Source organism: Lepidothrix coronata, unplaced genomic scaffold (genome assembly GCF_001604755.1).
Source record: "Lepidothrix coronata isolate B3197 unplaced genomic scaffold, Lepidothrix_coronata-1.0 Scaffold14, whole genome shotgun sequence".
Lineage (NCBI taxonomy): Eukaryota > Metazoa > Chordata > Aves > Passeriformes > Pipridae > Lepidothrix > Lepidothrix coronata.
In genome coordinates, this window is record NW_016690194.1 from 5567252 (window position 1) to 5591696 (window position 24445).

Sequence of the window (24445 nt, forward strand, 5' to 3'; positions counted from 1 at the left end):
AGATATGATGTGTAATTTATAATGCTGGTAACCTGATATGAAAATGTTTTGATTTATAAGCCTGTTTCTTCAGCTACACAGGAAATTCTGTGAGGGACACTACTAAATACCTGCTGAAGAATCATGAACTGCCATGGTGAAGTCTGAAATTGCCACGTATTAAGTAAATTTTTATTATAGTATTGGCATTGATTATTACCCAATTTTAATAATCTATTGGACAGAACAGTTCTGGGTTTTTTTAACTACATGCATACGTAAGTGTTACAAGCAATGATTAATATTAATCTTGTTAAAACAGCCCATAAGCATAACTGTTATGCAACTTATAATATTGCAAGCTATGTAATTTCATCCTGCCATTAGTGTACCCAGACCTCAGAAGGTTTCAGAAGGTTTTAGAAGTTAAAGCAAGCAAGCAAGCAAATGGGGTTATAGAATAAGATACCGATGCAAATGGAAGAAATTAAAAAGAAAGAAAAGTTTAACTGAGATATCTTCTTACCTTATATTTGCCCTGGTCACATCCACATAAAGTGCTTTCCATTGTGTAGCTCCTTTGTACTCCTATCTCTCTCCAGACAACAACCCGTGCTGTAGATTCCTTGGACTTTTCCACTACAAAGCTGCAGCTGCCCATGCAGAATGCTGGGGCAATCTGACTCAGGATCTTGGGGAGTGCCTGCAGGACAGCAATTTGAAATTATTTCCTTTACAGAAGGAGATGATAGGGGGCCACGTAATCACAAACCATTATGAGAAAATTTTACTGCAGTTTGAATTAAAGTAACAAGAAAACAAATCTCCATCTTAAGTTTTAAAAACAGTGTCTTCAGGTTTGCCTTTTCCTACTTAATAAAATCCTTTTTTTAAGATTCAGTCACTCAGATTGTTAGTTATGTGGGTAAGAATCAGGATACAAGAGAATTCTTCAGCTGATCATCATCTTCTCCCTAATTCACCAAGCCAAGCTTGCTTAAATTAAGTGTACCACTCTTTGCATAAAGTTATTTAATTCAGTTTCAGACTGTTTCAACAATCCCATTTACAGACCTAACAAAAACAGTACTTTATTAATACATAAAATTAATTTGTATACAGCAAAGCACTAGGTGCATATTTAACTTCAAGAATGTGAATCAAAATGTAGTATAACTGTTTACATGACAGCTTCAAGGAATAGTTACACAAATATGTGTGTTTGACTAATGCTAAATGAGTATTCTTTCCAGCTTTACTTGTGTCAGTTAAAACAAAACATGACTGCTTCAAATTTATTATTTCAGTAGCACATACTCCATTAGTAGGGTAACCTTGCCCAAACATTTCAGTCCACCTTTTTGAAATCAAAAGGTTTTTTCCCCACAACTCTTATTGACTGTACAGTACAGTAGTGCAGGCTGAAGTGACAAAACCTCATATAAATGTGTTACAGCAGCAGGACGTGAATGGCATCCAATTCAGCATCCAGGAAATCACACAAGAAAATCAAGAAGTGATAGATTTTGTTTTTTGTAAATGAGGGAGTACAGAAAGCACCTCTACTCATTTACACTCATGGATGTATAACAAGCATTTTATCATGCATTCACATGTTTGTCGAGCTTAACTCTGCATTTCCTCAAAAAAAACAAGGGGGGCCTGGATGCATTTAGGTTGCACGGGTTTGCAGTTGCCACGAGGCGGCAGTGGAGATTCACAGAAGAAACAGGTAACATGCAATCCTCTAAATTTTTTACATTTTTGAAAGTTTATACAGTGCAGTGGCTGTTTTTGTGGAAGTTGATTATGTATATGTAATTAGGGGCACATGTCTTACCTACAAATCTGTATAAGAGGAATCTTCCCTATTTCCACACACAAAAATGAGTATTTCTCAGAACAATCCTGTATCTTTTCTTGTTCTAGAATATTGTTTGCCATGCTTAAATGACTATACGCTCATCTAGTAATTATGAATGCACACAAGTATATTTTCCACCTACTGTCTCTAACAGTAATATTAAACACACACAAAAAAAGCACTTATTGGTAAAAAGAAACAACAAAAAAAATTAAACACTCTATGTAAATATTTAAAGCTCTCAAAATACTTAAAAGTACACTCATGAACTAAAAAGAGATCATTTTAAATAAGTCTGCTTATGTTATAGAGTCATTACTTGCACAGAATATTATCAGGAAGTTATTTTAAAAGTATATTCCAAATCCATGCCCAATGAAAGAGGTACAAATGTCAAACTCAAATGTCAAACTTACCCTGTAACCAGGGTCTTCCATCAGGTCACAAGAAGCAGCATTAACACTCGTATGCCACATTGTCTCTTTGATGCTGCAGCCATACATAAATACATTCTTTTTACGAGAATGACCATGATAATCACAGTAGACCTACAATAAATCATTTGGCAAAATAAAACTAAGGCATACGGAGTTAACATTTTGTGAAAGTAACATAAGGCAAATTTTTTTTATTATTTGTATTATTGTTGAAAGTTCAAAAGAATTAAGCAACACAATTCCTTATATAATTAACTTGTGTATTATGACAAAAAACATGGGATTCGTCTAAGGAAGGTTTAACCTTCTATCCTAGCCAATGCAACAGATTTACATCTACAGGTTTGCAGAAGACCAGTCCTCCAAGTTAAATTTAAGTGTGACACGGTTTACAAGACCACATTAAAATGTTTCATTCATAGACTAGCTACATAGATAAAGTTAAAAAAATTCAGAATTGCTTACACACACATACTTACCAAAGGTAAACGTTTTATAGCAGCCAGATATTGCAGTAACCCTTTAGCATGGTAAATAGTGGGATGCAGATCTGGATTTGGATTTTGCCACTGTCTGTTTAAATCTTCTCCACTTAAAGAGCAACGGTGGCTATTGCGGGGGGGTGGAAAAATGCATGATGTAGTCTGTATTATCATACTTTTAAATAAGCCTCCCCCCCACCTCAAGATTTCCTCATCACCACTGCTTCTTTGGAAGGAGTTTGGCAAGAAACAAACTTCAATTTTCTAACATGCCATGTAATAGAATTGTTTGGGGTATTTTAAGTTATGTTACAGAGAAACTAAAAATAAATTAGAAGTAGCTTCTTATGTGAAGTCACTTGTAATATTATTTATTTGCTGTTGAAACTGACGGCTTGAAATTCTATTGAAATGTTAGTTCAAAATTAGTAATTAAAAATTTAAGGTATCTTTACATTTTTGGTGTCTTGACTTCTGTAATTTAAAGACTAATGTCAACTAGAAATCTAATACTTGAAACAGGAAACTGTTAGGAGACAAGGAGCTGTGAGAAAAAGAAGAAAGAAAAAAAACAAACAAAAACCCAGCAAACAAATAAAGATCATCTCTGCATTCAGTCAGCTATCAGCAAGAACTTTTAAACTTGCAGAAATTCATGACCGTGTAGTCATCTTCATTACATTTGCCTTTAGATTGTGTCTGCTTGGACATATTTCTTAATTGTCCCTATATCCTGAATTATTTCATCAGAAGTGTTTCAGTATACACATGCTCTTACATTTAAAGACAGAGTTCTACTGAAATCCATAATTGGTTTTATTTTTATTATTTTGTTCACAAAACTTTTTAAAATATTACCCATAACTAGATGAGAAGAAAATGTAGATTCATCATAGCAAAATTTCCATTTCATTTGAATTCCGGTAACCAAGTAAATGGAGACTGCTGAATGCTTACTCACAGCAGTTTCAAAAGGTTCTGAAATATCCCTTAAATCTACTAAGAAAAGTAGCAGTAAGTGAAATAATTACTATGAATAACTTTAATCAAACCAGGATACTCTCTTACCCTTTCTCTTGCACACTTATTAGCTTTCCACTTTTAACAACATATGACAACAGCAAAAAGACATATTTACGTAAAAAACTTTCTCAAATATGAGGCTTTTTTTTTTCATAAGGACTAGGAAGTTGTTTAGCTTTTCCTAAATGTCAGGTGTGGTCTCATATAACGCTGTTATACATATCCAAGACTGCTGTTCAGAGAGACAATTAAAATGTCATGTCAAATCACATAGCAATGATTATTATCCATGGAAAACTAAAAATATTTTTTATAAAACTGAAAATTGTGACACAATGCAACTACATTTTAAAAAGAAAAAAATGAAAAAGTCCTAGCAATATTGCAACTGTTAGTTGGATTTTATCTCATTAAGTATTGCATTTGTATCTTTCCAGGATTACTTTAGATTATTCTGTTTAAAATAATGATGTAAGGAATTAGTAGTGCAGGCTACATATTTGTAAGTAAATGTATGCTTACTTTCCATTGATGACACCATCTGGATTGAGCATGGGAATAATTTTGAAAATGTAAGATTCCCGTAAACATTGGGCATTTGGACTATTACTCATAAGGTATTCCAGTGTTCCCTTCATAACCCAGCTTGCATTAGTCTCTCCAGGATGTACACGCGCAGACAGGAAAACATAAGGACGATTCCCTAAAAGAAGTATGCGTAGAAATTGCAAAATATGATTTAAGCTAAGTAAACAGTTTGTTAAATTGAAAAAAGAGACAATAGCCAGCTACGTTCATTACAATGCAAAAAACTCAGTATTTGTGATTTGAGTATTACTGAGTATGAGTATTATTGATCGAGCTTGCCATAATATTTTTTAAAGGACTGCTAATTACAGAACTATCACAGTGGAGCTTTAAATTAAATCAGACAATTATACAGTCACAACTAGTTTGAGCTGGCAGTTATGATAGGACTTTCACAACTTTTTTCCCAACAGCCAAGAAAAACACTGGGGTGGACAAACAAATCAGGAATGCTATTACAGCCAAAGCTCACTTCGCATCACAGTAGCTTACATATTGGCTTTATGAAAGATTTTTTGACAAGTAAATAACCTCAGCATTTGGAGAAAAACGTTACTCATCAGGCACTCTTTTCCAAGAAGTGTTGTCTGCAAAATGTAACATACAAAAACATCTAGCAACAAAAATTTTAAATATATTAATATATACTCTTACATTTCCAAATATAAATAACTTTATTTGACTACTACAAATAAATATTACTAAATAGATAGCAAATCCTAACTACTGGTGCCTCTTAATTTCAAGAAAGTTATTACCCTTATTTTACATTGCTGTTTTTACAATGCATAGCAGCTAATACTAATTTTTTTTTCTATAAATACCTAGTTTTGCATTATTTTCAGATGATGATAAAGAGAAGTCATACTTACTGAACTGACAGACATGTTCATAGTAACTGGATTCTGGCATGGCTGTAATAGTGATTAATGGACAACTGTTGCCAGCCAGGGTCTTGCAGAGAACATCTTGTCTAAAATATATCTGTTGAGGGTTGTGCATAGATTCCAGCTTCTGAAGATGCATCTTCATCCAAAAAATAATGAAAAAATACTTCAAATCCTTCAAATCACATGACAGCATACTTCAAAGGTACTACTTAACAGATCTTTCTTATTATTCTAAATAATGCACAAGTTTCCATCATAATTCTGACCATGAAATATCATTCTCTACATCTCTGACTGATTGAATACTTCTCTTTACAGATTCTGTTTTTCCAACTGCTTCAAGAAGGATGAAGGCAGAGAGGGTACATTATTGTACACAGATGTTACTGTAAGGGTAAATGGAAGGTAAGAACCTCTGCTGCAATAAGGTTATCTGATAAATGACCTTTCCACTGCAAAAAGTGATAACAAGTAAAGGAATAATCAACAAACAGCAACAGAGAGCTGAGACACAGCAGAAACAACAGCAAAGACCAAAGTCACCAGTCTCTCACTGACAGGCCATTAGGAATCTACAGACAAAGATTTGGAGTCACCTGAGGAATAAGGAGGAAACAAGAGGAACCTGAGGATTCAGGAAATTCAAGAGGGGGGCTGTGGTACCATACAAAAATCAAGCACCTGATCCCTGCAGTATGCCTTAGCTCTCTCTCTCTCCTTAGCAGCCTCACTCTCTATTCTGTGCATGCAAGTGCTATGTAGGCTAGTGCAACTAACAAGACAGGTGTAGGTGGATTTGGGAATGATCAAGTGTCTCAGCATCATTAGTTGGAGACGACACACCTCTTGGGAGCATCTTTGTGGGTACCAGAGACTCTGTGTCCCATGTCCCAGCTGCTGTTGGAATCAAAGCAGACTCCAGCAGATGGAGCAGTAAGCACTGCAGGCACCCTTCAGTCAGTGGTATCAACAATGAAAGTGTCTGAGTGCCAGCTACTGCACTAGGTAAAGGGTGTTGGTGTTCAACCACTGAAACAAGAACAGTGTGTTCCCAAACTGGTGGTGCAATAAAGGCTGATTTCTCAGTGCCAGCACCTAGAATAGTAACATGGATTACCAGCCCATGTGCCTGGTGCCAGATGCTAGGGGTGGCGGGCAAGTATAAGCATTTTCCCCACAGCAGGTGTGCAAGGTGGGGAGTGGGCATGTGCAATTTGCTAGCAAACTCCAAGGTGGACTACCAAGCCAGTATGGGGTCCTAGGTCAAGGAATGGGTATCAGGTGGGCAGAGAGTCCATGCCGGCATCTGGGCAGAACCACAGGTACAGAGTGCCTGTGAGATGAGTGAGATTATCTTAATTATAGTAACTTCAGTTATCAAGAAGTATATGTAGAACAGCAGGATACAAGTCATTTGACCCAAATTTGACTCAAACACAAATACTTCATCCAATTAGCACTGTTTCCAATCAATTATCACAGAATGTGTAAGGCTGGAAGGAACGACAGTGGGTCTCCTGCTCCAATCTCCCTCCTCAAAGAGGGCCATCCTAAAGCAAATGGCACAGGATTGTGTCCAGATGGTTCTTGAATATCCCCAATGAGGGAGATTCTACAACTTCTCTGGGCAACCTTTTCCAATGCACAGTCACCTGCACAGTAGGGAAGTTCTTCCTCACGTTAAGGAGGAACTTCCTGGGCATCAGTTTCTGCCTGTTGCCTCTTGTCCTGTTGCTTGGCACCACCGAGCAGAGCCTGGCTCCATCCTCTTGGCACCCTCCCTTCAGATACTTACGGATATAATATATATTAATGAGGTGTCTTCTCTGTCATCTCTTCTTGAGGCTGAAAAGACCCAGTTCCCTCAGCCTTTCCTTGTAAAAGAGATGCTCCAGTTCCATAATCATTTTTATGACTCCTAGAAAACCCATTTAGCCTGCAGGCATCAGTTCTTTTTTTCCAGGACTGTTTTTTAGAACAACCTATACACTTTGCAGTCTAAACACTAACATTATGAACATTTTCAAATTTTAAGGAGCATTTTAAATTTTATTAGAAGAAACAAAAGAATGCACTCATGAATGCTTATATTTCACACTTTCTAAAACTATAAATATTTATCTATGTAACATACCATAATCTTCTTACCTTTAAAGTTGAGTATGTATATGGATAATGGTAAGCAAAGTAGCACACATCATCTTTATGTTGGAAAGTCACTGTGAACGTAATTGTGTAATAGGATTTTCCTTTCTGACCTCCAGCAGCAATTGAACTTCTTGAAAAGTGATTCCTAAAGCAAAAATAAAGGTAGCATACATATTAATTTTTTTCATACCATTGATTATTTCTGAGCACACATTTTAAATGTCAGAAGGATTTTTAGAAATTCTGCATATATAACCTGTATTTAGGTTAAATACACAAATTCCCACCAGCTGTAAAGACCCTGTCTTACAGCAGTGATACACACATTCATCCACACTGGAAAAAGGTGAGCAAACAAAAACAAGCAACGCAATAAAACAAACAAAACCAAACAAAAAAAAGTAAGCAAACAGCTATCAACCTAGAAGGATTGCATATGGATATGCTGTACCATGTCATCCTGTGTTCCAGGATTGCTCTACACTGATTGCACCATAGATTACAGGAGGCTCATCAAAAGGACCATGTGGTCAGTATTAGCCAAAGTCAGTAAGAAGATTTCAAGTAAGCATGCATATACACAGTCCCTTAAAAGCTTCTCTGAAACAGTGTGCAGCTTCAGAGAAAAGTATAAAATATGAAGAGCTTAAATATTAGCAGTGTGCTTGCAAAATAAGACCCTGTATATTTCTATCACTTCTATTATTCTCCTTAGTAACTTGGGAAGAAAACTCTGTTCACAACAGAATAACGCAATTATCAAATGCAGAAACAAATGTTTCTCCTCATAAATTGTACCTCCTGCTAAACTTCAGTTAAGATTTGCTATATGTTTGATTCACATACTTACTTATAGTAACAAATATCTGTCCCAACACGAGTCCAACATGGTTGAGAATTTAGTGCTTCTTGAACAGAATACATGAGGGGCTGCATACCTGAAAGAAAACGTGCATCTCACTTTAATGCTTAACATTAAACAGAAAGATCTTAGCACTAATGGACCACATCAACACGTACATACAAGTCTACAAATTACCTATACCTATTCACTATCACAGTATATTTTCATGAACGCCTGGGTATTGTATGCTCTTTCAACCAGGTGACAAAAGATTCCTGATTTTCAGAAAATAACAATTAAAGAAAAGAACCAGATCCATGGAAGACCAAAATGAAATGTTTAAATGAAAGATGAGGTTAGCATAAACAGTAATCTACAAAAAATCCTGGGTCCCACTCCATCCAACTCACGCAATAAAAAGGCTTCAAAGAGAATATAAAAAATTATACTATTATCCATTCACATAAATAATTGAAAAACAACTAAATTTCAGGACAACTTTTTTAACAGTTAACTCTTTAAATTATGTATTTTTGGATAGTATACTAAATTTGAATACTTAATGTGAAGTTAAAGCAGAAAATAACACATAGTAATTGAACATCATTTACTGGTTGAGTAATTAGCCAACCACATAGACTGATTTAGTCAACGTACTTAAAAAAACCAAAAGTAACTATCAAGTAAGTATATGCAACATGAAAGATTTAAGACAACTGATGAGGATTAGTAAATAATTTAGAAGCGTCTTATTACTGGTTAAACTACTTGGTATTCTGTGACTTGATCAATGTGAATGTTATGTGTATGACAAAGAAGAATATAATATTACTCTGTACAAAGAGTTGAATTTGGGGGGGGAGAAGGAATTTCTCTTCTTCCTTCTTTAAGGACAGATTTCAGAATATATAGCAAGAAAAAAAAGAAACTTCATGAAACAAACGGTTTTAAGCTGAACAACACACATCACATAGACAGTCCCAGAGAAGTGGAAGAAAGGCATATTCACTAAGCCAGTACTTTTGAATGAGGTACATGCTTCAGACTTGCTAAAGACTTCAAGGATCATTTAGGAAGCCCAGCAATTCAAAGGCAAAACTGTTTTAGAATATCTCTGCTTATTTTCACATCTGAAAATATACCTCTATGCAGAAATAGACTTATGATGTCATTCTTCCTGATCTCTGTCAATCAACAGGCTTTGGTGCTGTCCACCCCACCCAATGGTCTTAGATCACTTTTAATTGCACCAGTAAATTTCTTCCAATTTGGCCTCACTTACAACAAAACTTCACTTTAAAAACTGACAGCTCGTGGTTTAAGATACATTTTTAGTTTTTAACTGAAGCTGTCAAAACATCTTCTATTAAAATAGTATTAAAATAAAGCATGTAAACTGACAACATGAATACTACTGATCCTGTGGAGAAGGGAAGGAAACAGCTGAGATGTCTAGTATAGATATTTTTTTAAGTATTTTTTCTCAAAGTATGGGAAATGTATCTTACCGTAGTTAAACTGACTGTTTGACTTTTCACAGTTGATGATGTTAAATCGATAACCAATGCCAGTTTTCATTCCACTGACTTCAAAGTAAAACCACTGATGATAATGATTGCTATTTATATCCGAGTTCAGAATTAGATCATACTCATTTCTGAAGATCAACAAAAACAAATCAATCTTTTTTTTAAGAAGCAGAAATAAAAGGCCTAAAGTATGAAAAGAAGAGCTGAAATATCTTACTTTCTGATCTGAATAACTTTGCGCAGGTTTCCAGATTCAAATTTGGAATTAAACTTCAAAACATCTGCCTCCTCTGGTATGGAACAACTATGAGTAGAAAATGAGTCCAAAATGAATAAAACAAACTTAACTAAAACAAATTGATTTCTTTCAGTCCTCATTTGGCAGTTCAGAAACTACTTTGAATCTTCCTCTAAATACAGCCTGGATAGCAGAAACACTGTTACATCAGATAAAACTTTCAATGAAATCTGCTTTAAATATTGCAAATCATATTACAGAGTAAGTAGAATAGACTTGGGGACCCCTGGTAGTCTAGTGGTTAGGATGCAGCACTCTCACCACTGTGGCCCAGGTTTGATTCCCAGTCAGGGAACCCCTCCGGGCAGATGGAGCTCGTCAGCCCTGTAAGGCAATCCATCTAAGAGAAGGTCACTCTAAACAAACCTACGTCCTGAGNAGCTCGCTCGGCCCCGGCAGATGAACCTCAGGATTAAAGGGTGGGCTCAGTTCAGCGCACGCTGGGTCTCACCTAAAAAATCCACTGTGCAGTTTCGAAGGGTAAAGACCTTTTCCAAATCTTCGCTCGCAAAGACTGGCCATACACACAGAATAGACTTAGAGTATGAGTCAAATATTCTTTTCAGAAAGGTAAACACTTACCTCAAATTATCAAGGTCATACACAACTCTGTCTATAATGTCATTTTGATAAATCAGCCTTTCAATATCTTGAGAGATTTTTGTCCTAAAATAAAAGGTAAAGTTCTCGTTTAAACTTTCACATAGTGTTCTCAATTACAAAAGAGGAATTAACTCATAAAGGAATGAAAACTAACAAAGTTGACATGAAGATAGTGGTATAGTTCAGAGAGATCTCAGCCTCACCCTCACTTATGTGTACTTAAGTTTAAACACCTGCATTCACAGCTGACTGAATCCAATATTTATATGTGAGGGAACTCAGTTTTCATGCAGACAACCCACTGGGTTTTATCTTATGGAAAAAAATGCAGTTTCATACTTTATAATAGAAGCAGGAATAACTCAAACGTTACTTATGTTAATGCTTTAATCCAGGACAACACTTGATAACATTAGTAACTTATATGAGTCCTACCATAAGCAAAATTAAGGAGCTTTAGAGAGTAGGTCATACAGTGAGCGTGTTAGTGAACTAGCTTTTCACCTCTGGAGATCTAGGTTCATTTAGCGACTAGGTAACAAATAAAAATTAATTTGGTGATGTCAGCCAAATGTCAGGTGTATGCTTATCCAGATCATAAAACCATTGCACAACTGGCAGTATCTAGGTCCTGGTTTGGAAAAGTAAGAATGTGTTGCAGTTCAAGAATGAAATATAGTGGCAGAGCTGTGTGGAAAAGCTTGCACAGCACCTGCAATAAGAAGAAAAGGAGGCAGATTAACAACGAAGAATACAAAAACAGAGCAGTAAAGTATTCATGCTGGAAATTCGCAATTTAATTAAAATAAATACTGTTAACAAATGAGAAAGAGAAGGTAAGTGCACAACTCTAGCACCTCTTTTTAAATTTAAACTAACTGGAAAAGAAAACAATTCACAAGTCCAATGTACTGACAAAATTGTGATGAGGTTGACTCATCACAATCTATCTGAACAGGTTCAGCTCAGGACAGAACCACAAATTTTTCATCTTGCACTTGATCTTACAGAACTCTTCAGACCTCAGCATGCCTCAGCTCTAAAAGGTCATAACACTTCCTATCAACACAGGAGTTTTGCCAAGACAAACCTCCATCGATGAAAATACTTAATAAATACTATATAAATAATAATGGCATTCAAATACCATTATAATGACCAATGTATAAGAAAGGAAGAAGAAACAGTATTCAAGATGCACACTAAAAGGAAAAGGAGTAGTAGACATTTTCAGGTTCCAAGAAAATCAAGATAAGCTATATCAAGATAATTAAAGAAAAAAAAATCTGGAACCAACACTGTTGATATGAGCTGTGTTCTTATAGACTAGTCCTTTGTGGATCCTGATGATTAGAAAATACAAAAGTGTACAGAAAAAAAAAAACAACCTAAATTTTTAAGGAATGGAATAAAAAAAGTAGGAATTTAAACACAAATTTATACGGTATTGAACTATATCATAATTTTCTTCTCTAAAACAGAGTAACATAAAACACTTCAGTTATTCTCAATTTCATTTTTCCAAACAATAATAACCTGGTGAGACATTTGGTGATAATTACATGCTACTGAACTTAAAAGAAAAAGTACTCCAAAACACTAATTAAAAAACATTTCATCTCTTGGTAAACTGCAAGACTAAAGAAAAAACCCCAAACCCCGCACCACATTGCTCTAACAAAAGTATGAAGAAAACCTACTCAATCACACCTTAGACTCACCAATGTTTTCTTAAATTACATGGATGGATTAAAGCAACCATTGGTTTTCTAAAGAAGACTTAGCTGATTAGCAGTAACTAACTGCTTGCATTAAGGAGAACATAAATCCCACTGAATGTCAAAAGAGCTTGGACACAGCTTTGTAGAAGGCTTTAAAGTTTTTACATTCCCCTATCAAACTCATTTTTACCACTTTCCTAAAAAATATGAATTCCTAAGAAGATTAAGCCCTTTTTAAACAGGTTCCCTTCTCAGAAGTTTGTTATGTTGAAGTAACAAGACTTGACTCATTTGTAGAAAACTGAATTCTTAAAACAGTGTATTTTAAAAATGTGATGTAGGATTTTTGATTCAAGGTTAGCAGTACTATCTGATATTTCATTCTTGTTTCACACAAGACTTAAAGAAGTTATTTTCAACATACGAAATATAACAAAACCAAAATATTTTAAAGTTAAAATATACCCTGAAATTATGTTCTACAAATCAGCTTTACGTATAAGCACACAAGGTTCGTTATTACAGTTCTTTATATCTAAGAACAAGCACTGGAATGACAAATTGTATCTGACTTCACTCAGTTTTATTCAGGAAATTTCAGAATAATTAGTACAAAAACATACTTGAGGATTTGCAAGATTTTCTTACAATGCAGTTCTTGGGTGATTCCTGACTAAAGACTATCCCTCTTCTAAACTAACTGACTATCTAATAAAGAACTTAAAGGGAAGATTCTCTTCCTTCAACACTGAACGGTATATTCATTATGTCATTAGTTTTCAGCACTTGTTCATTTCACTGGCAAGATCACTGTTTTACAACAGGTATGAAACAGCTAAAGGATTTTAATTATACCACCTAAACACACGTAATCTCTTAATCATTTTAAAATCTAAATGGAAATATGAAGAATCTCATTAAGTTGGTTATAGTTACAAATATAAAGCCAAAGGCATTCAACCTCATAATTAGGCAGGTGGTAAGGTCTCATAGCTACTATTGTATGTTCTGCTAACATCCGCACTTGTCTACAGTAACCTACTATGTATGAGCCAACCCTTCATACCAACTCTGCAAATTATCTTAAGAGTCTCATTAGTCTTCATCACTTCTCATCATCTCAGAGAAGAAATAAATGGGTGTGTTGATGTATTGTTTTCTGTTGGTTTGCTCTATTTTTCCTTCTGTGTTTATTGTGTGCCATTCTGCAGGACCTAACACAAACTGCATTCTCAGCACTTGTTACCTCTAAATTCTGTTATACTACAAACACCAAAACCAAATACTTCAGAGTATTAATTTTTTAACTTTTTCCACTACATTTTCCTGAAAGATAGCTTTTTAGCACAGCAGAGAGAAAAGCTGAAGCATCTTCAAACTGTCCTAGCTTTGCTAAGACCTCGAGAGCATTCAGTTGGGGATTTTTTTGTTTATTTGGTGGTGTTTTTCTGTGGATTGGTATGTTATTTTGCAAACCACAAAATTTAGATGGGAGATGGTGGGAAGGTAGAAAGAGAAGGTATAAATTAAACTTAGTATTTAGAAACTGAATTACAGAATTAGCAATTACAGATCAGACTGTGTTCTTCTCTATGGCTCTGCACTGATCAATACCTGTTCACCTACCTTCAAACTGCTTTTCACTGAAAACAGTTTTACATGCCAAAGTAAACTGTGTAACATGGCCTGGTAACCACAAAATCACAAATAGTCAGGGTTGGAAAGGATCTCTGGAGATTATCTAGTTAATCTCATCCTAAAAACTGTTCCTCAAGGGAACAATAACAACAACAAAAATCAGTATGGTAACTCACCTCTGCACCCCATATGGCCTCTCCAGAATAGGTTCCTTAAAGGGGGGTGGAATATGGCCAAAATAATCTGGATAGGCCACTTCTGAATATTCCGGAATAGATTTTGTGCTTTTTACCATTTCAATATAAAGATCACAGTCATGAACTGATGATACATCGGAAACCTCAAGCATGACTTGTTCCCCTGATGAACTAGATCTGGAATCCTCCTCCTCCTCTGAATCCACTCCAGTGCAGCAGAGTTTTCCCAGCTGGACAGATGATCCTTCAAATAGGCTACTTCCACAGGGTGAAACATGTTCACAAGGCTTACCACAAGCAAGTGTGGTAAGGTTAGCTATGCTTTCCTTCTTTACTACACACCCTGGACCATAATACTGATCATTTTTTGCACTGTTCTGCAGACTGATTCTGTCTAAGCCTGTTACAATTTCTTGGCTTAGGCACTGGCATGATGGAAGCATGTTTCTTTGATCATTTTGGTGATGTGAACTACTGTCTTTCATACCATCTTTCTTTGGTAGTTCCAGAAAGACTGGCCTTCTATTATATTCCTCTCTCAAAAAAGGATTGCTTTCCTTCAAAGCAACCCCTTTCGTTGACTGGTTTGCTTCAGCAGAGTGCTCCTCGCTGGCTGTAGGAACAACAATAGGTCCACTCAGATTTGCATCAGGTACAAAAGGCTTTGGTTCCTTGGAAACTAAGTCCCATTCCTTAAAAAAAAGGTGAAAAAATAATTTAAAAAAATTTTAACAGTTCCTAAGTTCCATTTACATTAGAAACATTTCTCTTTCCCTGTTCCTGAGGTAAGTTTTTGAATAATCCAAAAGAAATGTAATTTAAAAGATAACAGTTATTATGTTATAAGCTATCATAGCAATTAAGGTTCATCTTTTACAAGATGAAAGCTTTAAAGCCGTAAATAAGTAGTTCATCAATAACAAAGTATCAAGGCAATGGAATTGATCCAAATATTTAACCACTGATTTTAAGTAGATGCACAGCATAAAGGAAATACCTAATACAATGAAGCTCTCTCAGAAATCTCATGTCCTTTCTTACTATTTTATTTCTGCCATGTCCAATAATTAGACATCAGAAAACAGTTTTGTTTACATCTGCCCACAGTTCCCTTCTCAGTCAGATTGAAGTAACCATAACATTTAACTAAGTTACTTAGTATATATCACTCTCATATGTAGAACTAGAACTGCAGACCCATGTTTCTTGGCTAGAGGAACTATCCATCAAAAAAAGAACTTCAAAGTGTATTCCAGAGTCAACCTGATGTAACAAGAAATGTCCTGAGAATCATATACTTTACCTGAAAGTTTTCTGAAAGTTCTGGGAAAAACTGCTCATACATTTTCAATTCTTCTATGGGTCTTCCCAATTCCTGTCTAGGTTTCAGTTTATTAATATCAGTCTCAATATCATCATTCTGAAAGATCATCAGAACAAATTAATCTTGCATCCAGAATAAATACACTTCTAAAACATTAATCTGAAACATTCGCTTCTTATGCCTGACACAGCCATGCTTTAAAAGCTGAATACCCCTATTTGAAAATTAACTGAACTGCAGCTTTCATCATGAAGATTTAAGCAACTCGGTTTTATTAGTATGCCTAAGTTTCTATTTCAACAGAAATACTAAAACATCTCAATTTTCTTGCTTTTACACAAATTTATTATATACAGATATCAGACTACACTTTACATGAGATCTGTGCATATTTTGACTATTGCAACTTGGAATGTGGAGACTTCAACTGATTGCAGTGACAAAGCAATGCTGCTTCCGTAGAAGACACTCCTTTCATCAAGGCTCATCAGATCCTTGAATAAAAGTTGTCTTTCCAGTCTATGGACAGACAATTCAATTAACTCCTAAATACCTGTAATATAAAAATACTGAATAAGGCAGTTCTGACCAAATATCCATCCGTGTTCCAAGTGGCAGGTGGAGAGCAGGATAATAACTTCCCAAAGTGGTACAACAGTGAAAGATCTATCTGTGCCTCTACAGTTGCCTGAACTTACTACCTTGCTGAAACACTGATTTACTCAATCCCAGTCCAGAATGATCAAAAAAGTCAGAGCAGCTCCTACATACTGAGCAGCTTATGTAGGAAAAGTGGGCTGAGAGAAATACAAGTGGGGAACAGAACACTGCCAAAAGAGTTTGCAGTTCTGTTCCACTGTACTCCAGACACATTGTGAAGTAAACAGATTTTGATAAAAATCTTGAAGCCATCTGAACAAGAAAGGCTGATATTTCCAAGCAGCACCTGCTTCCTTTAAGTTTCAGGAGCTTTTTTGATTAATTTTGTCTCTACCGACCTTAAAATGTTGGTCTTTATCATCATCATTTTCAGTTTCAATTTCAGATTCTGTTTCAGCATCATCATTATCATCACTTTCATCCACTACATCATCCACTACAATACAAAAAAGTTTGGTAAGGCAGATTATACATTTAATCCAATATACAAGTTCAAAGAAGAACTTCTGTGTTCTGGGTTTATTTTCTTTTTCACTTACCACATGAAAAAAAATTTGAAAACCAACTCATTAACTAGTCCTGTTTGTTATGTTTTCATTATGTTTTCTCATAAAGGGTTTCCCATGCAGGAAATCTGCTGATTGTCAATAAAAGGCTCACTCAGAAGTTTACAAATTATACTGACTTTCTAGTGTATTCAGAATAACTACATGTATTGCTTTTACAATACTGACCACAGAAGATTGCACTTTTAAAAAACACAGATCTCTACCCACCCCACATTCTACATGTCTTTTAACACAGAAGTTTTTTCTTTTAAAGCAAATCCTATGTATTCTATTTCCTTAGGTTTTTCTCTTCTTTTTATAGAAGATAACAAAACCGTTTGAAAAAACATATCAGTAGTTCACTTCACCAGACTAGGAAGTTTCTAAATAGGTATTATAGAGTACCAAACATACTGTATTAAGTGGAGATTTATTTTCTGTGAATTTTGAAACACACTTCTAGATCTATTTTATATGTGAAGACAAAACATATACTCCTTACTCCTGGAGTTTGAGTCTGACCCACTTAAACTCCAGTAGGATACCTTACTTCTTTCAGACCATGATGACACTTTGTTTTAGGAGATACTGTGAATAAGAAGATATTAATAAGTCTGACTTTGCCTCTTCGTTTTAGAGTAACTTTTTGACAGCAACTTTATTATTTGCCTACCCAGGTCCAAAGCTGTTTCACCATATCTGAATATGCATTAAACATTAATTCTCTGAAAATAATGAAAGATGCTCACAATGGGCTGAATCCATTTCCTACAAAGCAGCATACAAATGCTTTGCAGACAAGTGTTTCCTAAGAGACTGCAACAGTCCAAGAAAGCAGCTTTACTTTTTCATCATGCAAATGAAGGAAAAACCACAATAATTTAAAAACGCCAATGCTTCAAGTGGCACATGCTAATCTAAATTCAGCACACCCTGAGTTATCAGGATAACAGAAAGAAAGGAATACATGCTTCTGTAAAGCAGGATGTACACTACATCACATTTCACACAGCAGAATGTATATAAGTGAGTTAAAAGGAGAGACCATTTAAGTTTGTATACAGCCTATTCTTTACACTTCAGACTTTGATGAACATCACCTTTTAGTTCCTGTTTTCTTTTTTATTTTATAACCACAGGTGTGGACAAAGTTTTCATCACTTAAAACCTACAATTAGAAACTAGTGCTCCACACTAACAGTCACAGACCCTTTCCTAGTTAAGAAGAGCATCAGAGTCCAAGTTTTAGGTGAAAACACAAATAACTGCAATTGATTCCACTTTACACAAAGCAGCAATAGACAAACTCAAAGACAAAGTATAACAAAACTACCATACCACCAGGAGGCAAACTGTACAGCTGAGCCACAGGACCGCTGGCAGGAATAATTGGGAGTTGGAAATGGAAAGCACTTTTAATAGTTGGTAAAGGAAGACGATTTTTAGGAAAACATTTTCTCATTATTAGGCTGGATGTGTTGACAAGAGGATCAAGAGTTCTTACTGCAAGGCACTCCTATTAACAGAGAATAACAAAAAGTATTTATCAAACTAACAGTCAAACTACATTTGTTACACTATTAATAAATTCTAGAAATCTGTATTTTGTTTACAAAAAAATTTGCTAATGTCTCCTTTGAAGGCCAGAAAAACTTCTACCAACTCATATTCACATCTTTTTAAAAATCTAAACTTCAAAATTAAAAGGTATTTTTACCTCATCTTTTTTTAAATTTAGTTCAACCACGCCTTCCAGAGATAGTCACAGCAAAATAATAGCAAATATTAATTTAATTGTGTACTCTTTCACTCTATTTCAGGCTGGTACAGAAAATAATGCTTACTTCCACAATCAGGACTGACCACGAATCTCATAAAAGAAATATGACGAACTTGAGGTCAGGATCTTTTTAAAGCTAAAGAGGCAAAAACACCAACTTAAGAAAAACCAAACACAATAAACTTACTTGTGAAGTGTTGTAAAGAATTTTCATCCCATTGGCATCAATGAATGCTTTTCTTCCCAGTTTGATGTTTGTAACACTTTTAATGCACTGCAAAACTCCTTTACGTATCAGCATGTATCTGTGACGACTATCATGACGGTGCCAATCAACATAAATCGTTAAAAGCACTTGCACATATCCTCTGTCTACTGCTCTCCTGGCATTTGTTTCTTTGCAAAAAAAGTTAGGAAAGAAAATTAAAAATTGACCAAATTACTTCAGTATTACTTTCAAATCAATGTTTAAATTATTCTTTTTATGCAAGAGAGTTGTTTCATTTTAAGTAGTGTTTTAGCCACACTTAGCAGAGTTTTACATCAACCTAAACAGAAATGACTGAACAATTGAGACCAGTAGTCTAAACTTCATTCTTAGAATAATACCACATGTAATTTTCATGGTTTACCAGAAGAACAGTGTGCATTACACTTAAAGGTAATGGTAAGATGATGTCATCCGCAAATTTAAAAAAAAAAAATTCTACAGAGCATATCTATGTCTATCCACACACACTTTGTAGACAAAATATTTGAAACAAACTTCTTTTCACTTGCAATCCATACAGTTTTGCAGCAACTATCACTCAAATTTGATAAACTTATAATACCTCTACCCCAAATACTGGATAATCAGTATGACAACTGCACTATACACATCATAGATTAGTGTTTTTATGAAGAGATTTACTTACATAAAGTGTAAGAAGTCAAAACAATGTCAAAACCCCTAAGGAGAAATCCCTAAATAAATGCACAAGATCTCCTGCTTTAAAGACCTTTTCAACACTTCATTTCTCTCCCCAATATTAAAATTTAACTGCCAATTTACAGAATAGAACACTGACAATGATATAGAATCATTTCCTTCCCTAAATTTCCCTAGGAGAATTTGCAAAATTTTTAAATACACAAATCAGAAGACCAAGGTATCACACTGAACAAACATGAGTAAACTGTGACAATCAATACCAAAATTTCCTGTCATTTGTCTGAAATGGTTTTCTGCAAATCTAGTCACACCTCAGTTCTTATCCAACTCCACTGGAAGTACTAGGAATGCTGCAGCTTTAACACAACTGTTTGGAGAAAATGAGTTTTTAATTCCCTTCTAGCTACAATCCTGGTTCAACATCTACAGAGACAACATTTGTTGCTTGCTGCTGGATGAGACAGCCCATGCCTGGAAACAGACTATTGTTTTGTTACCCTTAATTCCACTTCATGAGCATCACTGACAGACTTGTCATTAGGACCCAAGTCCTAATTACTCAGAAGAATTACTGAAGAATACCTACATTTTCCCCTGTCATCCACAGATATTTTCATATATATATATATATATATATATATGTAAAAGATGCACAGGAGTTAAGTTATAGACCTCTATTACTGAAGGGCTAAGATGAGTGAATGTAAAAGGCTATTCCTCTACCTCAGATCCAGATCAGTTTTGCAGAAGCAGTGAAGCCCTTCTGCTGCATAACTGAAGAAACACTAACCAATTATTAAACATATAGCTATATACAACATAAATAAAGCACCACAGACCGCAGATAAAACTGTACCTTATTTCTAGCTTTCCTCACCTTGATTTTGTTTAGGCCACAGACTTAATGTTAGTTTTACTCTGTCTATACACACACACATATATATAGCTCAAGTAGACAAACAGTTTCTTGTAGTCAAACACTTACTTGATTTTAGCAATGCAGCAAGTGTGTCTAAAGCAACCCTGTCAATATAACAAGAAAAGTCAAAACAGCAACCAACCAGTAAGCTTAATCTACAATACTATAAAACTAGAAAAGATATTTACTGCTAACAGACATATAAAGTCTAGCCTCATCTTTTCCTGGTTGCATTGTATCACAGACTTCACTTTTAAGATTTGATTTTACTAAGAGATCACATAAATCTGCTGTATCTGAAGTCTGATGGTAAAACTTAAAAAATATCAATGCAATGGCTATCCAAACTTCCAGCTTTTGCAAAAACACCGTGACTATGTAATGTTTATGACCGACACTCAGTGGTTGTGACAGTTCTGAAATTCATGTTTTTGTTAGCAACAGAACAAGTATTTCCACAAAGGACATTTTCAAGAACTGTAGGTCAGTACTGGTGGTGTATTAATATATTGAGAAGCAACACCCATCAATCTGTACTACCATACATGATGGTCGGTGTGAGAGTTTTCTTGTACACAAAGAAATTTTTTCAATTAACTCAAATGTACAACTAGAAAACATATAGACTTATTTTTCTCCTCTTCGTGAAGACAGACTTCATGTATATGATCTTACATCATAAACACGGATATCATGATTACTCACATCATAGAATAGTAAGTTCCTATGTCTAATTTTAGGCTGGGGCTTAAAGGAGCAGGGCTTATTTTTTTTAGTCTGCCACAGGTAGGTACTTCAAAAAGGTGGAGTGTATAAAGAAAGGCTATCTTCAGTTAGATCCACTTAGCTAATTTTTACCCTAAATTCACCGAAAAAAACCCAAAACAAACCCCAAAAAGAACCCCAAACAATCAAAAAAACCCATAAAACCTATCTACCACCATGGGGATGGGAATCTAAAGTCATCACTTTCAGCTACGCAGTGAATTTTATGTTTTTTTAAACACAACAGCACAGTGGCCCACTAGACAAATATTGCGGGGACTTCCTACTCTATATTTTATGTTCTTGCTCTGAGAGTCTATAACTGATTTGAAATAAAACAGAAAGAAAATTTTATTACCAAATAAAAGGGATAGTGTCACACCAAAAGCACAAAGCTGATGCAGAAGCCAATTAAACAAACTGAAAAATGATGGGACTGTCTTGATCTGTTTGTCGTGATTTGGGGATAATTATTGTACAGTTTCCATTCAGGAACATTAGAGACAGAAAAATAATACTTATATTATTTTACCATAACTTCAAACAGACATTCCAATATTTTGTGTTACTCTACTGGGTAAAATTAAACTTCCCATCTCCTTTCACTTTATTAATATTTATTATTCAAATATTAATTGTTTGATTTCCCTAATACTATTTTTAATTTACAAGTAAGTTTTGAAACATATACAAGGTTTTACCATACACTATATTAAAGAGACCTTACTTACTTCATAAGGCTAGTGTTCTTTTTACTAAAAGGGCCAATGATCTTAAACATCAGTTCTACTACTCCATTCTTTCCCAAAGATACTGCATTTACAGCTGGAAGAGTTAAAAGCAATCCATTTTAAGATAATGTAATAAGAACGGCAAAAGAAAAAAAAATCAGTATACTCAAACTAAAATTGACACAAGTTAATTTTGAAGTACAAAAAATGCTTGTGCTTTAAGACATACAATGACAGGCAGACACACTACACATAATCAGCATGACAATCCAATCTTGATAGAACTTGAAAAAGAAAAAAAACGTAATTACTACTATACAAATAAAATCATGTACTACTTCCAACACATGCTTCTGCTTTCTTTGTTATTAAAATGCATTAAAAAAAGAATTTTCTTAATTCAGTTTATCAAAACAACAGGCTTTCTAAAATTTCAAGTCTAATAAGTTCTATGACTTGCTACTATAATTTAGTATTAGGATACACAGGTACATTCACCAGGGTTTGAAAGCCAAGAGTCTGCTATAAAATTTAAAAATGCCAATTGGTATAAGCTTTCCTGAACTACATGTTATGAACATATGTTCTCAGAAAAAAATAGTATAAAATTAACCCATCTGAAAGGGAGAAAATGAAAAGAAATTATGCTAAGACTTATTAAGTTCAAGAAATATGCACTGAAAGTATACCTGGCTAAAGTCCAACAGCCACTGAAAATAGAAACTGCTGAAACAGGCACAGAAATTCAATTCCTGACTGAGTTTAGCAATATGTGCTCATGACAAAGCAGGAAGACAGCAGCTAAGACTTCAACATAACAAATGCTGTTACTTAGTGTAGACTTTAGTATGTGAACCTCAGTTGCAATTTCATCATCATTAGCAGAAACATTACACCAGAACCTAAGAAAAGTTAGGACTTATTCTAATAGTAACTGTACTCAAACTTTAAACAGTTCTACGCACCAGAATGTTATGAACTACTACTTTTTCTGTTTCTAAGGAGTGGGAAATACAGAAAGACAGAACTGATCTTAGCAGAAGCCAAATTGGATACTCAGTTAATATGCCATTTTCAGGATGAAGCAAGTTTTCAGCTAAGCAATGTTAACTAATGTAACTATCTGTATTAGACTCCTCAATTTGGAAGCACTTTACCTCATTATCAGTCAGCTCAACAGAAATAAAGCTGCCACATTTTGAAAGTATTAAGGCTTTATGAATTATATCTGCTCATGAGAATGTCCTGAAAACATAATCTCACAGATCATCAAATCAGTTCTCTGGGGCAAACATGGCTATGTTTTCAATTTCTTGCACTTATTTAAGATGTTTAATGACCATTTTGAGCTCAAATGAAAAACTTAAGAGCATCTAACCAACAGTAGAAATACAGCAAGAATCACACTATTTTGATCAACTTCCTACTGCCTGTCTGAACAACTAGGCTCTTGTGGAAGAATATTACCCTAATAGTAGAGCACTTGTATACAAGGATTAAGGAAAAGGTTAAATTAAGAAATATAATATTTCCTGTGTGAACCAAGTGTTAAATTAGCAATAAAGACACAAAATAAAGAAACAAAAATAAAAAAACATGAGCATGAATAATAAAGAGAATAATTATTTAATTCTAAGTGCTTTCGCAAGCACAATGTTAGCATTTCCGGTTTACATCTTCACACATCAGCATTTATGCAAATTAGATAGCTCAAAATTCCACACATTCCATAAGATTGGTTAAAAAAAAAACCAGCTTCTTCCAGAGTTTAAGCAATTTTAGGATATAAAAAGCAAGTTCTCAGAAAGAAAGTATTTTAAACAAACATCCAAATCTGGTATTTTAACCTTATCTAGGTAAAAAACTTTATATTACATAAAGAATAAAATAATTATCTGCAATACTTACAGTTGGTTGAGTAAACTCTTAATACTTGAAGACATGGTAATATTAGCCTGTGGTTCTGCAAATTCTGCTTCACTAAATTCAATGGTATGTTTAAGACACCATTTATTCTTGCTTTCATGCCAATCTTTTTGTCTGATGTCAAAGAAATACAAGATCAATCACACTAATTTTGAAATTATTATTAAAAAATAGAAGTTAAATGGCTGAATTTCCTCTAGTCATAGAAGTAGATGTCAGCTCTGCATATCTACTTTGCACCACTCTTCTCCCCCATCTCACTCCTCCTTTTGCTCTCCTCTATCAATTCTGAATACATAGATGCTTACACAATAGGCAGAAATTTTTTTTTAAGTTTCAATTATAAAACTTCAATGTATTATGCCATAATATCACCTTTTGGACCAATTTTTGCAAGAAGAGTATGAAGAAGCACCATTAATTCTTCATTTGGTGGAGAGTCTTTGCTGGCAGTCAAAAGCAGCTGTAGTAAGATCTGTGTCCCTCCTTTGGTAACTAAGACACTTGCTCTCCGACCGCCACCTAGAAATTAAAATTGAGCTGATATCTCTAAAGCCAAAGAACAATGAAATATCTAAGCTACAGTTATCATAAGTCTTTAGAACAGCAATATTTTA

At 34.7% G+C, this 24445-nt stretch overlaps 1 protein-coding gene across 9 annotated transcripts in view; it reads right to left on the reverse strand.

The window, feature by feature from the left end:
• The window catches only part of AGTPBP1 (ATP/GTP binding protein 1), a 57391-nt gene that overhangs the window by 16442 nt on the left and 16504 nt on the right, over nucleotides 1-24445 (reverse strand). For all 9 annotated transcript variants that reach the window (XR_001873363.1, XM_017806121.1, XM_017806126.1 and 6 more), the window contains 19 exons: nucleotides 24204-24350; nucleotides 23811-23942; nucleotides 21903-21996; nucleotides 20473-20510; nucleotides 18741-18949; nucleotides 18112-18289; nucleotides 16564-16661; nucleotides 15545-15661; nucleotides 14221-14933; nucleotides 10665-10748; nucleotides 10002-10088; nucleotides 9764-9912; nucleotides 8262-8349; nucleotides 7412-7556; nucleotides 5246-5399; nucleotides 4308-4488; nucleotides 2760-2889; nucleotides 2260-2391; nucleotides 506-682 (listed from right to left, as the gene is read on the reverse strand). Coding sequence is in view for 8 of the 9 variants with exons in the window: in XM_017806121.1 (XP_017661610.1) it covers nucleotides 506-682; nucleotides 2260-2391; nucleotides 2760-2889; nucleotides 4308-4488; nucleotides 5246-5399; nucleotides 7412-7556; nucleotides 8262-8349; nucleotides 9764-9912; nucleotides 10002-10088; nucleotides 10665-10748; nucleotides 14221-14933; nucleotides 15545-15661; nucleotides 16564-16661; nucleotides 18112-18289; nucleotides 18741-18949; nucleotides 20473-20510; nucleotides 21903-21996; nucleotides 23811-23942; nucleotides 24204-24350 (3053 nt within the window). In the remaining variant the exon portion in view is untranslated. The remainder of the gene's footprint in view (nucleotides 1-505; nucleotides 683-2259; nucleotides 2392-2759; nucleotides 2890-4307; nucleotides 4489-5245; nucleotides 5400-7411; nucleotides 7557-8261; nucleotides 8350-9763; nucleotides 9913-10001; nucleotides 10089-10664; nucleotides 10749-14220; nucleotides 14934-15544; nucleotides 15662-16563; nucleotides 16662-18111; nucleotides 18290-18740; nucleotides 18950-20472; nucleotides 20511-21902; nucleotides 21997-23810; nucleotides 23943-24203; nucleotides 24351-24445) is intronic.